We start from the raw sequence: 14,947 nt of genomic DNA, 5'->3' as shown, positions 1-14,947 counted from the left end.
CCTGATGACCCCAACAAGATAAGGCTACTCCATATTGCAGGGGTGGGGCAATGAGGGGGGGTTGACTGAAGCTCCTTAAGGGTTCACTATGCACCAGGTGCTCTACATACATTTATGAGTGAGTTCTATTTGTGACTTCCTTGGAGTTTAGTTTTTATTCAGCAATTATTCATTATTTCTTGTGTGCCAGGCACTGTGCCAGATGCTGGCTCATAATTCCTAAAAGCAGAGCCTGAGATGGGGATTCTTGTGCACATGATTTATTGAGGGAGTGCTCTCAGAAGGAGAGCGTTTAGGGCAGTGAGGGAAGGGAAGCAGGACAGGGCAGGGAAAAGAGCTAAGTTAAGATGTGGTCTTGGCTGGAGTCTAGCTCTGGAAGGTGAACTGTACCATAGAGTCGGTCCCGTCATGTACTCCTGTGTCAGTCATTGGCTGTGGCTCCTGCAAGGGGGTTGGGAACTGGGGGGAAGGTGGTGGCTGAGAAGTGTAACCTTCTGGGTGAGGGAGCTCCTATCAGCTGAGGACATTTGAAGAGAGCAGACAGCTGTGACCTAGGAGCACTGAAAACTTACAATAGCAGGAGTAAGGGCACCAGTGAGTGAAGGGGGCATCAGTGGGGCACCAACAGCATACGCTGCAGTGAAGGATTAACTCAGCAAGTCTGGGTTGTCAAAACCCTGCACATTTGAAAGAATGGTTTGGCTTTTGGTGGGCTCCTGGGAAGTAACCTCTAAATCCTTAGAATATCCTGTCTAATAAAAATGTCTTTGTTTACCTGGGAGCTGGGGGCCACATCAGATAGTGATGTGATTTCTACTGCAGGGCTTTGGACCCTGATCTCTAGAGGGGCCAAACTAAGGTCAGCCACATGGGCAGTCAACCAATGAGACTGACCCCCAATAAAAACCAGTGGGTTCCTTTGTTAGTAGTACTCTGTGCATGTTGTCATATGTCATGCTGGGAGAATTAAGCACCATCCACTGGACTCTACTTCCAGAGGACAACTGGAAGCTGTGCCCAGTGTCTCCTGGATCCTGCTTTGTGCACCTTTTCCCATTGCTGTTTTTAATCTGTATCCTTTCTCTGTAATAAACTGTAACCATGAGTATAAGCACTTTGTTGAGTTCTGTGAGTCCTTCTTGTGAATCACTGAACCTGACGGTGATCTTGGGAACCCTGAAGAGAATTGGTGTCAGAAGTCAGATTCACTAGCCCAATCACAACTCACTGAAACGTGGTGAAAGCACGATTTGAGAAAAGGAAGTCATCCCTGAGAGGGTGGGGGCTGGCAAGCCTTTGATTTCTGGGTGGCCGCTTGGTCACCCACAGTGTGGAATCGCAGCTGTGCTGTGATCAGTTACTGGAGGTAAAAGTTACCAATGGAATTTATCAAGGACAGAGTCAACTCCTGAGGAATTGTTGAGGAAATCTTCCAGAAAGCAAAATAACTGAAGCCCATGAAGAAAAGAGAAAAAGACAATAAAATTAGTGGATCAATATTTGAATGATGGTAGTTCTAGAAAATTAGAATAGAGAAAAAGAAGGGGAAATTTCTTAAAAATCAAGAAACTTTTCAGAACTGAAGGACACGATTCTCTAGACCCATAAGGTCCCACCAGTTCACAGTTCAATAAATGAAAAAGGGGCTGGGTGCGGTTGTTCACGCCTGTGATTCCAGCGCTTTGGGGTGGCTGAGGCAGGAGTGGGAGGATTGCTTGAGGCCAGGAGTTTGAGCCTGCAGTCCTAGCTACTTGAAAGGTTGAGGTGGGAGGGTCGCTTGAGCCCAGGAGTTCAAGGCTGCAGTAAGCTATGATTGTGCCACTGCACTCCAGCCTGGGCTGTGTTGAAAATGAAAAGAAAAGAAAAAAGACTAACATCAAGACACATGATGAGATTGAAATTACCAGGGATAAAAAGACACTCCTAAGAACGTCCTCAAAGGAAAAAGATCACATACATAGGACCAGAAGTCAGAATGGTATCAGACTTTTAAACGCCGACACTGGTAACTAGAAGACAATAAGGCAAATTCTGAGGGGAAATGGTTTCCAACCTACAGACGTATGTCTAAATGATTGTTAAGTGTGAGGGTGGAATAATGACATTTTCAACCATACAAGTTCTCAAAAATTTGACCTTGTGGCCAGGGGTGGTGGCTTATAGTTGTAATCCTAGCACTCTGAGAGGCCAAGGCGGGAGGATCACTTAAGGTCAGGAGTTCGAGACCAGCCTGAGCAAGAGCGAGATGCCATCTCTACTAACAATAGAAAAAATTAGCAGGACATGGTGGCATGTGCCTGTAGTCCCAGTTACTTGGTAGGCTGAGGCAGGAGGATCACTTGAGCCCAGGAGTTTGAGGTTGCAGTGAGCTAGGCTGACACCACGGCACTGTAGCCTAGGCAACAGAATGAGACTGTCTCAAGAAAAAAAAAAACTGACCTTGCATATATTTATATAGCCTTTTTTAGGAAGCACCTGAAGGATGTGCTTCATCAAAATGGGAATTAAACTGAGAAAGAGGACAACACAGTATTCAGTAAATGAGACTAAACATAGGAAAGGGATGATGAGAAAGTCCTGGGATGTCAGCTGTGCCCCCAGGTGAAGAAAGTAGCCAGCCCAGAAAACTGCTCCAGGAGGGGTGTCTCTAGAGGAAAATGAAATCAATTGGTCCTTGGCTGTGTTTAGATATATTCAGAGTAAATAGTTCCATTGGAAACTTTGGGGTTGAATTAGCAATCAGTGCCCAGGAAACCAAGCAAATGATAAAACAAAGTAGTTACTAACTCCAGGGAGCATAAAAAGTTGAATAATGATATTTACATGATCATAATAAAAGCACTGAATAGTGACCCCAAATGGTGAAACAGCTTTATTGGGAGGATGGAAGGAGGGAAAGGGTATGTTTGTGTTACCTGGACGTGTGTGTGTGTGTGTGTGTGTGTATGTGTGCGTGAGGGTGGTAGGAAAGCTAAATCCTTAATTCCATAGCAGGAAATCTACACATAACATCTAAACATAGAAAGATCAAGAAACAATAGGTTGGTCAGAGTGCAGTGGTGTTTACAACTAATTGATCACAACCAGTTACAGATTCCTTTGTTCCTTCTCCATTCCCACTGCTTCACTTGACCAGCCTTAACAAAAGAAGAAAAAAAAAAAAACCACAGCAATAAAGGCATGGAGATAAATATAGGAGCAATAGCAAAAAGAATTAAAAGTGATTGACTTGGGAATGGAAAGGCATAGGGTAGGGTCTTCTACTATAAGCCTAAATGTGATTTAACTTTTAAACTATATTGTGTAATATTTTGATAAAAATGATTTCGTTACAAAAAGCAAATCGATATAGGATCATGCTGTGAAGATCAGGAATATACCCTCCAAGGATGACTGAAAAACCTATTTCCTAATGTTATGTGGATTATACTCTTGTGGCTTGAGATAAAAATGACCAGTGACAGCATCAAACATCGTCAAACTCAGAAAGTTGGGAATCATGCCTTTTGGAGGGAGGTGCTTTAACCCTTTAATGTGCATATGAATCTCCTGGGCTTGACTCCTCTGGGGATCTTGTTAAAATGCAGATTCTGATTCAATAGGTCCGGGGCAGAGAATCTGCATTTCTAACAAGTTCCCAGGGGATGTGAATCTGCTGGTCTTCAACCACAGTTTGAAGAACAAGGCTGTCAAAGACATTAATGTACAAAAGAGAGAACGCGGGGGGAGGCAGAGGTGAGGAGAGGCTGGGCACGTGGGGAGATGCTGCCCTGTGCCATCAATTGAGTTCCCGTCAATGCTCACCTATATCACAGGGAGAGCACCTAGCAAGGAATGAGTTCTGCCTTAGCACCGGGGACAGGAGATTAGAGGCGCAGGCAGGCAGCAGACCCCACCTCTTCATTATTTGTGTAGCCGGACACATAGCCTCCTTTCTTTTCCTGGATAGCGTTTTATTCCACCTATATCCACGGGAGGACGAGGGATGTGTTAAGCTGTTTTCCATATCTTTAATTCATCTGATTAATCTAGGAGCCCCCTGGGACCACATATTATCTCACTTCATCATCACAGCAAACTTGGGAAGAAGATATGGTTCCTTTTTTTTTTTTAAATGGGGTCTCACTATATCACCCATGCTGGTCTCAAACTCCTGGGCTTAAGTGATCCTCCTGCCTCAGCCTCCTGAATAGCTGGGACTACAGGTGTAAGCCACTGCACTCAGCTTATAAATAGCAGAAGTGGGATGTGAAATGAAGTCTGTCTGTCACCAAAGTCATCTATCCTCTTCACCTACACCTGACACACCAGGGAGCTGGTAAGAGATCCCCAGCCCATCCCTTAAACTAAAATCCTTTTTGGGCAGGTGTCACCATGCAGTCCTGTTCAGTTGAGCTTTGCAACACACACTCATCCCAGTTAGACCATGAAAGATCTGCCTGGCTCCTGGCCATGAGTTCTGGCTGTGCAGGTACTTGGGTGCACACCTGCCACTGTGCCTCTGGAGTCACCATCTCCAGATCTTGCTTTGGAGCTTTGAGCCTTCGCGGTCCCAAGTACCCAGTGGCAAGGGCCAGAGGTGGCAGCTGGGATGGGAGTGCAGAGGGCATAACAAGGTGCTGAGGGACTCATCGAGAGGCAAGAAGGGGCTGTAAGGGTTACAACAGGGCAGAGAGGAAAGGGTTGCAGAGTGGTGGGAGGGGAGGAGGGGGCACAGGGGACATAAGAGGTCTGAGCATCCTGTGGGTTTGGCCCCTAAGGGATTGGTGGGAGGGAACCAACTGCCCTAACCCAGTCCCTTTGGGAGTGGCTCTTTCAGTTCATGCCTGCCAAATCCTGCAGACCTGGTGCTGTCAGGGAGGGTCGGCTTCCTTTCAGCCATGCTTGGTCCCCTCTAGCCTTTAATATATTGAACACATAATTTAAGGGTGCTGATTAGGGACCAGGTGCTGTTCTAGGTCCTGAGGTGCAGCTGTGAACATTTGGGTGCAAAGGCTCTTCTGAAGGGTACTTACCTCCTGCTGGTTTTAGGGGGCACTGAAGAGTGAACATAAATAAAACAAGACAATCTCAGATACCACTGAGTGCCTTGAAGACAATAAAAAGAGGTGAGAAGTGCACAGGGTGATAGAGCTAGTCAGAGTTCAGGGAAAGCCTTTGGGAGCAGGTGACAGTGAAATGAAATCTGAATGATGAGAATGCAAAGGTGGCGAACAGTGGAAAGGTGGGAATGCTAGGTAGGGCTGGTGCCTTGCAGGAGCAGCTAGCCCGCCAGCGTGCCTGTAGGGATGGGAGCCAGGGACAGCCCAGAGACACGGGGTGGGAAAGGTGTGGGTAGGAGAACTTGGCCATGAAGGTCCTTGCAGATGAGCCCACTGGGGACTCGAGCCAGGAGGAACTTGATATTTGGCTGCTGTGTGAAGAACGACTTAGAGTGGGTGGGAGCCTCCGGAGGCTGAGACGTCCTGTTCCTTGTGCCCCTACACCCCTGGTCCCTTTCACACCCCACTGTGAAACTGGGATGGGGGAGGGACCAGAGACTGGGAAGTGGCCAGATTGGGCTTTGGCAGGATGCGGAGCAGCCCTCAAGACCTGTTGGGACCCCAGCCTCCCACCTCCGGAAGGAGGTGCTGCCCCCATTAGCCCCGCCCCCGCCCCCAGTGACGTACCCACTTTGGAACGTCTCCCTTGAATTTTTCTATGTCGCCCACCCCCCGCCTGTCCTTCCCTCCACCCCGTGCCTGGGACCTGGCAGCGCCGTCTACTGGGGAGTGGGGTGCTCCAAGGCAGGATCGGGTTGCCTGGGCCCTGTCTGGTTACTCGCTTTCGGAAGGTTCTCTAGTTCTCTACCTGGCACCAGTGGGGTGGACCAGATGCCTCAAGAAGCTCCAAGACTCGTGCCTATGGGGTCATCCCTGCTCGTGGTGGGCCTCAGTCCCAGAGGGCGGTCCAGTATTTCTTTCGAGGGTTCGTGTGAGGCTGAGCCACCAGAATGGCGCTGACACGCTGCTTTTGGGTGATTTAAATTGTTTTTACAGATAGTGGCCCAGCAAAAAATATTTGCTCAGGGCCCGCGCACGCCAGAGGATTCCCGGCTACCTCTGGGCATCGCTTCTTGTGGGGAGGGCAGCATCTTCCTGGAGGGCTCCTTGCAAGGCCAAGTGCTGGCCAAAGGCACACGGTTGGACGAGTTTTCTTCCTTTTTGGGAGGAGATCCAGGGGTGGAGGAGCCAAAGGGGGCCTTGGAGGGAGGATGGGAAGGGTCCCGCGCTCCGGCATCTCCGGATCTGGGGCAGTCCGCGAATAGAGACCCAGGGCTGCGGGCTCCCATGGGACTAGGGGAGGGGGCAAGGAGCTGGAGGGGGAGGACGGAGCGCGTGTCAAGCCTCGGCCCCTCCGTCCCTGGCCCCAGCCCGCTGGCTATCGCTCGGGCTTCTCTCCTCGGGTTATGTAAGCCCGGAACGTGGCAGCCGAGAGAGCAAAGGAGTAGGGGAGGGCAGCGAAAGGAGGAGAGAGGGGAGGCGGGGCCGGGTGGTGGGGGAGGTGGTGGGAAGCGCCGTCTCTGGTTGGGCTCCTTGGGTTGTCTTTCAGAAACATTCCTGGAGGACCAGCCCTCCCCCATCCCCCGCCCGCGCTCTGTCCCCGGCCTCAGTTTCCCTTCAGTCTCTCTCACTCCTGTCCCACCCGCCCAGGCAGGGGGGCCTCTGGCTCTGGATGGATTTCCCTCTAGGGTTGTAGTTTCCTTGCCAAAGCTGTCAGCTTTGCTACCTTGGCCGTCGGTTAGCCGCTCTGAGCCTCAATTTACCAGTTTGTAAAATGAGGTTTGATTGCGAGGCCACGAGTAAAGCGCCCGGCATCGTGCCTGGTACCAAGTGGGTGCCCGCTGTGGGACGGGCACCTCGCGGGTCTAAGTGAATCGTGTGGCTTTGCAGACTGTAAAGGGCAGCGCGCGAGTGAGGCCGGTTAGCCCGGGACGGCCGGAGAGGACTGGGCTGGGGGAGAGGGGGAGGGGTCCGGAGACCTCAGGCGGCCCCGGGGGGTCCGCCCCGCTCGCTCCGCCCGCGCCGTCCCCTCTCCTCCGAGGTCCAGGGGCAGCGAGCGGGCTGTGGGCGGGCCGGAGGCTGCCGAGGGGCGTGGGGCGACGGCGCGGGCGGGCAGGAAGGGGCGGGGGGCTCCAGAGCACCCGGCAGGAAGAGACGGACCCACCGGCCGCCGCGGGCCCCGCGCACCCCCGCCTCTCGACCCCCGCCATGTGGGGGCTCCTGCTCGCCTTGGGCGCCTTCGCGCCTGCCGTCGGTCTGGGCCTGGGGGCGCCCGGCGCCTCGGTGCTGGGCCTCGCGCCGCCCGCGACCACCGAGGCCCCGGGCTCGACCCCGGCCCCGCGTAGCAGCCCGGCACAGCCGCCCGCGGAGAGGGCGAACGGTGAGCTCCCCGCCGCTTCTCGGGCAAGTGGGTTGCCCCACTGCCCGCCCCGTGTGGCGACCCCTGCCCAACACGCGCGCGCACGCACATGCACACACATGCACGCGCGCACACACACGCACACACACATGCACACACACTCACACTCTCCCTGCCCGGAGCAATGGCTGCTGACTCAGCAGCCCCGTTCCCGGCCAGACGAGTCAGCACTCCCGGGACAGGCGCCACGGGATGCTGGCTCTTCCAAGTCCTTTTACAGATAAGGAAACTGAGGCCAGGGCAGGGAGGAGGGGAAAAAGAGGTGCAAAAGATGCAAAGCACGACTGCCTAGGAGAGTTTGAGGGCGAGGAATGAGGAGAAAGAAGGCGAAGGAGAGCGCTCCTGCTGAAGCTACCTGGGTGCCCGGCTCTGGCGTCCAGCTGGGGAGGCAGGCTGCCTGACCTCCTAACTTGGCAGATGTGGGAGCCCAGAGTCGGAAGGCAAGGGGATGGCATTCAGGGACTTTTAGAGGAGGCAGGCAGAACTGAGTCCTGAAGGGTGAGTATCCCTGAGTCAGGAAAAGCTGAAGAGAGAGAGCAGGCAAGAAGGAAACAGCATGTGCAAAGGTACAGGGGCACCAGAAGTGAAAACATGCAGCCCGTTCTGAGGCTGCTATGGAACTTGGGTAGGGAAGGAGCAACACCTGCACTGTACAAAGCCCTGTGCTGAAGGGCAGACAGGCAGGCCAGCCCTGGAAAGCCTTAGCACCCGGGCAAACATGGATTTGAGGATGGGACATCTCAGCCCAGAGGGCAGACACAACAATGGAGGTGGCACTGGGGCTTTGGGGTATGAGACCTAGTTTGGAGCTAAGGAGGGCTCCTTGGAGGGTATCTGGGCTGAGATACGAAGGAGGACTGGGAATTAGGCGAAAAAATCAGAGGTGGTGGGTGGAGGGGAGGGGACAGCTAGTGCAAGGGCCCAGAGGTAAACAATGAAACTCAGCTCTTTGGAGCAACCCTACAGTTCCTGGTGGCTGGGTGTAGCCCTCTGTTGGGTTTGAGGTCAGAGGTGAGGCTGGCAAGCACGTGGTGGTGTTGGAAAGGAGAAGAAGGAGTCATGAGAGTGGCTGGAGAAGCAGGTTGGGGTTAGACTGCGGGCCTTTAATGCCATGCTGAGGCTGTTAGATACTTGCGGTGGGGCCTGCTGTGGGCTTGCATGCCTTCTTGGGCTGGCAGACCCTTCTGGGGTTTCATGCCATTCTTCCCTCCCCCGGGGCTGTGCCTCCCTGGACCTCAGGGACATCAGAACAGCACGTCCGGATTCGAGTCATCAAGAAGAAAAAGGTCATTATGAAGAAGCGAAAGAAGCTAACTCGCCCTAGTCCCCAGGTGACTGCTAGGCCTCTGGTGACCACCAGCCCAGCAGGGACCCTCAACCTCACTGAGAAACAAGAACCAGGTACTGCCTCTCCGGGGCCCTGCCCAGGCTTGCAGCCCCTGGGGCACTTACCGAGGCAGCTCTTGGCCTCATGGGCACGGGCATGCCCCCTGCCTGCCTAGCCCCTGAGCAAGCTTAGGCTCAGCTTCCTGCCTGCCTGACTACCCTCCCTCTGGTTCTGTCTCACCACTCTGTCCCTGCCCCAGGCTGTCCACCTTTGGGCCTGGAGTCCCTGCGAGTTTCAGATTATCAGCTTGAGGCATCCACCAGCCAGTCCTTTGGTCTTGGACCACACCGAGGACGGCTCAACATCCAGGTTAGCAACATTGGCTCAGAGCCCGGGACCCAGGGATAGGCAGGGCAACCCCCGGGAGCTTTGCCCCTGTCCCCTCCCTGTCCCAGCCTGGGCCTGATCACCACGTCCTGTGTCCACAGTCAGGCCTGGAGGATGGTGACCTGTATGATGGAGCCTGGTGTGCTGAGGAGCAGGACAGCGAGCCGTGGCTGCAGGTGGATGCCAGGCACCCCGTCCGCTTCTCAGGTGTTGTCACACAGGGCAGGAACTCTGTCTGGAGGTGAGGCGGGCTAGCGCTAGGCTAGGAAGTCATGGGCGGACACGGGAGGACTGGAATGGAAGTCCTGGGGGCACCGATGCTTTCCCCACCTGTCCTATCAGGTACGACTGGGTCATGTCATACAAGGTCCAGTTCAGCAATGACAGTCGGACCTGGTGGGGGAGTAAGAACCACAGCAGCGGGATGGACGCGGTGAGTCCCACAGTGGCTGATGTCCTCTCTGCTGGGAGGGGAGCACCCAGTCCACTGTAGGATGCTTAGCTAGGCTGAGGCTCCTCTGAGGACAAGGAACAGATGCCCACTTAAGCATCCTAGGAGAAAGGGGCTTGTTGCCAGGATGGATGGCACCCAGCCTCGGGAGCCAGGCTGCCTTGGGACATACCTACATCCTCCCCAGATAACGCCACCATGGGTGGGTGCCACTCCATGCTGCAGCTTCCTCTTGGCACACTCCTTCTGGCCTTGGGCTCCTTCATGGCTGTCTTCCCCATCTCATGGACCCGTTTTTACAACGGGCTACAGAACAGGGTCCTGGCCAACTTTAGGCCATATTGGTCTAACGAGCTGTGACCAAGCCAGAAAGCATGGCTGCCTAGGGCTACCCATTGGCAGGAGCCGTGCGTGGTCAGGGGGTCTGTGTTTGATACAGTGTATGAGTCTCTAGCCAAGCCCACCGGGGTGGGTTAGACAGTGAACTTGGAGGCCTGAGCCCCTCCCCTGGATCCTGGGCCAGGCTGCTGGGGTCTGAGCAGCCCCAGCAAAGGACTTGATGCCCCCAGGTATTTCCTGCCAATTCGGACCCAGAAACCCCAGTGCTGAACCTCCTGCCGGAGCCCCAGGTGGCCCGCTTCATTCGCCTGCTGCCCCAGACCTGGCTCGAGGGAGGCGCGCCTTGCCTGCGGGCAGAGATCCTGGCCTGCCCAGTCTCAGGTGGGCAGGCAGGGAAGGGCTGGGTGGCAGGGCCTGGATGCAGGGTGTGTCCTCCACTGTGGCCTCACCCTTTACCATCAGCTCACTCTCCACCAGATCCTAACGACCTATTCCCCGACGCCTCTGTGCTGGGATCCTCTGACCCTCTGGATTTTCGGCATCACGATTACAAGGCCATGAGGAAGGTCAGATATAACCTCTGTGACATGGGGAGGAGTCCGTCTCAGGTCCTCTCTTTTCCAGGGTACCACTTGCTATGACTGCCCTCGTGCTCACCCTCCCCACTATCTCAGCCATCTCCTCTGTTGACCCCTAATCCCTGCCCCAGTCTCCCTGTCATGGCACCTTCTCTGTCCTGCCCCTTCCTCCCAGGTCTGCCACTGCTCCCCCTGCACCATTCCATGGTGCCCCATCTGTGTGGGCCACCGCTGACTTTCGTAAGTCCCTCCATGGCCACAAGTGGTCTGGCCCTGGGTGTAACCCTCCCATGTCTCATGTCATGCTACACCCACCCCCCAGCTGATGAAGCAGGTGAACGAGCAGTGTCCCAACATCACCCGCATCTACAGCATCGGGAAGAGCCACAAGGGCCTGAAGCTGTATGTGATGGAAATGTCGGACCACCCTGGGGAGCACGAGCTGGGTACTGGCAGGTGGGGTGGGGAGAGGTAGGCACAGGGCGGGGCCGTGGGTATGAGCCAGCTCCAAGCCACCGTGTGTTCCCAGGAGAGCCTGAGGTGCGCTACGTGGCTGGCATGCATGGGAATGAGGCCCTGGGGCGGGAGTTGCTTCTGCTCCTGATGCAGTTCTTGTGCCGTGAGTTCCTGCGAGGGGACCCACGGGTGACTCGGCTGCTCACCGAGATGCGCATCCACCTGCTGCCCTCCATGAATCCTGATGGCTATGAGACTGCCTACCGCCGGGTAGGCCCCCTGGCACTAGCCGCCCTCGTCCCCCCCCCCCCCCCCCCCCCCGCACTGTCCTTCTGCCGCGATGCCTGGAGCCTGGTTGGCTTGAACCAACCCCTTTCCTGGCAGGGCTCGGAGCTGGTGGGCTGGGCAGAGGGCCGCTGGAACCACCAGGGCATTGACCTTAACCACAATTTTGCTGACCTCAACACACAACTGTGGGAAGCAGAGGATGATGGGCTGGTGCCCCACACTGTTCCCAACCATCACTTGCCCCTGCCCACTTACTACACCCTGCCCAATGCCACTGTGAGTATCCTGGGGGCAGTGTTGGAGGGCCACCTCATGGCGGGGGGCCCTTGGCTCTGTCTCCTGCCCCTCCTGACCTGCCCCTGTCCAGGTGGCTCCTGAAACGCGGGCAGTGATCCAGTGGATGAAGCGGATCCCTTTCGTACTGAGCGCCAACCTCCACGGGGGCGAGCTCGTGGTCTCCTACCCATTTGACATGACTCGGACCCCGTGGGCTGCCCGCGAGCTCACGCCCACCCCCGACGATGCTGTGTTTCGCTGGCTCAGCACCGTCTATGCCGGCACAAATCGGGCTATGCAGGACACGGACCGTCGGCCCTGCCACAGCCAGGACTTCTCCTTGCACGGCAACGTCATCAACGGGGCTGACTGGCACACAGTCCCCGGGAGTATGTGCCCAAGGGTGGAGTGAGCCCTGTCCCCGTAACCCCTGCCTGATAAGACCATCTGCTGTGCAGCGCTGCTGTCAGTCCCACCCTGAAGTGTCTCCCAGAGGAGGGGACCGGGAGGGTGGGACTCCATCCTGTCCCCTTAGGCTCCAATGTCTGTGGTACCCCCTAGGCATGAATGACTTCAGCTACCTGCACACCAATTGCTTTGAGGTCACTGTGGAGCTGTCCTGTGACAAATTCCCTCATGAGCATGAGCTGCCCCAGGAGTGGGAGAACAACAAAGACGCCCTCCTCACCTACCTAGAACAGGTCGGATCTGAGTCCCCCAGGCCCCCAGACTGCCTGAGTCACTCCATCTAGGTTGCAGCTCCTACCAGGGGTTCTTCACGGGTGCAGCTGGACATTCAGACACACAGATGCCATGGGCCACGCCTGGCATCTGGTTATCTTGGAACCGTATAGGACAGGAAGCATGTTTAGCAGCAGCATGGCATGGGACAATGTTAGAGCCGGTGGGAACAGCCCCCATTGCAGGCTAGCGGGGTGGGGAACCTGCAGCCTTGGGGCCACATCTGGCTTTCTGGATCCTTGAGTATGGCCTTTTGACTGGATCCAAATTTTACAGAACAAATCCTTTTAATAAAGGGATTTGTTCAGTGAAGTTTGGATTTGGTTGAGGGGCCGCACTTGGGGGTCTGGAGGGCCAATGTGGCCTTGAGGCTGCAGGTTCCCCACACCTGCCAGCTGTCCCAGAGCTATTCTCAGGAGAGCCGTTCTCGGAAAAGACTCACATATGGTGGGTGCAGGAACCGTCCTGGCGTAGAAGCTTCATATCCCGTGTAATGGTTCCATAAGTATATTAATAGCTTCCAGAGCTTCTGCCAAAGACAAACTCAATAACAAGGGTCTCCAAACTTGGGGAAGCCCAAACATATGCCTTCCTACCAGGTATTTTTAGTTCTCAGTCCAGATGGAATTTACCAATGGAGATATTTTTAACCATGAGTATAGTCACCTAGGAACACAGTAGACACACCATCTTTATCAGGTTTGCAGCAGGACAGAGCCAGCAAGTTAACTGAAAGTCACGTTCTCACTCAGAAGGGAAAGGTTTTGATAACCTTTTCCCACACAGGTGCGCATGGGCATTGCAGGAGTTGTGCGGGACAAGGACACCGAGCTTGGGATTGCTGATGCTGTCATTGCCGTGGATGGGATTAACCATGATGTCACAACCGGTATGTGTGGCAGGGCCAGGGAGGGGAGCTGGGGGGCTTGGGCTGGGTAGAAACCGAGGATCACTGGGCCCTGATCTTGACCTTCATTCCTCTCAGCATGGGACGGGGATTACTGGAGGCTGCTGACCCCAGGGGACTATATGGTGACCGCCAGTGCTGAGGGCTACCATTCTGTGACACGGAGCTGCCGGGTCCCCTTTGAAGAGGGCCCCATCCCCTGCAATTTCCTGCTCACCAAGACTCCCAAAGAGAGACTGCGAGAGCTGCTGGCAGCGGGGGCCAAGATACCCCCAGACCTTCGGAGGCGGCTAGAACGGCTGAGGGGACGGAAGAATTAACACCTTCCGTTGAAGAGCCCCAGAGCCTTGGGCAGGCTGGACCTGCTCCGAACTGAAGGGGAGGCCTAGGGAGGGAGGGACAAAGTGGAGGAAGAGGTGCGCAGGCTCATTAAACTACCTGGCACCTACCTTACTGATCCTCCTATTGTCTCTGTGTCCCAGGTCCTCTCCCTGGGACAGGCCTCAGCCCACCTCTCTGTTGCAATTCTGTACACACTTGCACACTCTCAGCGGTTGACTTCTGGGGACATTGTATAGAAAGAGCAGCCCACTGGGGCTCTTGAACCAAGGGCTTGGCAGAGCAGCTCATTTCTGCCTGTCAACGTCTGCCACAAGTGCCATTACAGTGCTGTCAGATGTTCTGTAAGCACCTGCCCAGTGCCAAGCGTGCAAGGAGCAACAGTGCCCATACCCAACCTGGGCTCCCAGTCAAGAGCAGGGACAGCTCAGTCCATCCTGACGCATGCCGTAGTGGAGGCCAGGTGCTGTGAGAACACAGACAGGAGTTGCACACATGCAGAATAGACACTACAGGTCAGCAGGGACTCGATAGAGATGATGGCTCTAGGAGTTCAGATGGGAGGTGGGCCGGGTGTGGAGTATTAACAAGGACAGCTCCAAGGACAGCATCATCTACAGATCAGCTGAGAGCATGTGAATTTGCTTCATCCGCTATTGTCGGAGAGTGTTGGTAGCTGGTAGACTTTGATTAGGTTTTTTCAGATCGAAGGGGGAGTTATGTGTCAGTGTCTTGCCAGGTAAACAACCCATTCTAGGTATTTGAAGTGGACAGAAATTTGATGCTGAAAATTGGATATGAGAGTATTGGAAGAGCTGAATGAGAAAAAGGGAGAAGGGAATTTTACGCAGCAATCAGGATAACACCCTTAGTCTGGTGTTTATAAGCCTGTATTTGGTGGTGTTGGTGCCGGAGCCTGTGCCCACCTGTAACTACCTGTGATCACTCGTGTTTACCTGCCATGGCTAGAGCTAGAAACAAAATAATTTCTTCCTTTCTCTGACTTGCTAATCTCCAACCTATGAAGTCCCCTGGTAAAATCTAACTGTAACCCAGCTGGCAAGGAAGCCTACCAAATGGAGGCTCCCAGCTTCCCTGCAATTCAGAGTAGAGATTCCAAGGGCAGGAAAGGGGCAAATACTAATAGGCTAAACCTGGCCTGGTGACATCATAGAGCCTTCTGTTATGTACATTCCACCTAGTGCTTGGCTCTTGCACTGTTTATTGAGGTGTCTCTGTCTCTCCCTCACATCTGCACTCAGTTAATCACCATGAGAGATTTAGTGCCACGTTTCCTTGCACCTTTTCTCCCCACATCGAACTCCCCTTGTATAGCAACTTTTCAAGAAAAGAATTTTTTGTTCACTGAAGTTTAATGTACATAATGAGCTAGGCAT

General features: G+C 54.5%; 1 protein-coding gene across 1 annotated transcript; it reads left to right on the top strand.

Annotated features, from left to right (window-relative positions):
- Positions 1 to 7,184: 7,184 nt before the first annotated feature.
- Positions 7,185 to 13,660, top strand: CPXM1 (carboxypeptidase X, M14 family member 1). Its single transcript, XM_045528942.1, has 14 exons — positions 7,185 to 7,422; positions 8,701 to 8,862; positions 9,048 to 9,157; positions 9,277 to 9,416; positions 9,518 to 9,608; positions 10,196 to 10,346; positions 10,443 to 10,531; positions 10,866 to 10,989; positions 11,073 to 11,269; positions 11,384 to 11,563; positions 11,655 to 11,952; positions 12,125 to 12,264; positions 13,091 to 13,193; positions 13,290 to 13,660. The coding sequence occupies exons 1-14, from the start codon at positions 7,251 to 7,253 to the stop codon at positions 13,529 to 13,531; spliced, it is 2,199 nt and encodes a 732-aa protein (XP_045384898.1). The 5' UTR covers positions 7,185 to 7,250; the 3' UTR covers positions 13,532 to 13,660.
- The last annotated feature ends 1,287 nt before the right edge of the window (positions 13,661 to 14,947 follow it).

The sequence above is a fragment of the Lemur catta genome, chromosome 17 (genome assembly GCF_020740605.2).
Source record: "Lemur catta isolate mLemCat1 chromosome 17, mLemCat1.pri, whole genome shotgun sequence".
NCBI lineage: Eukaryota > Metazoa > Chordata > Mammalia > Primates > Lemuridae > Lemur > Lemur catta.
The sequence above is the reverse complement of the archived record's forward strand: the minus strand, read 5'-3'. Positions and strand labels throughout refer to the sequence as shown.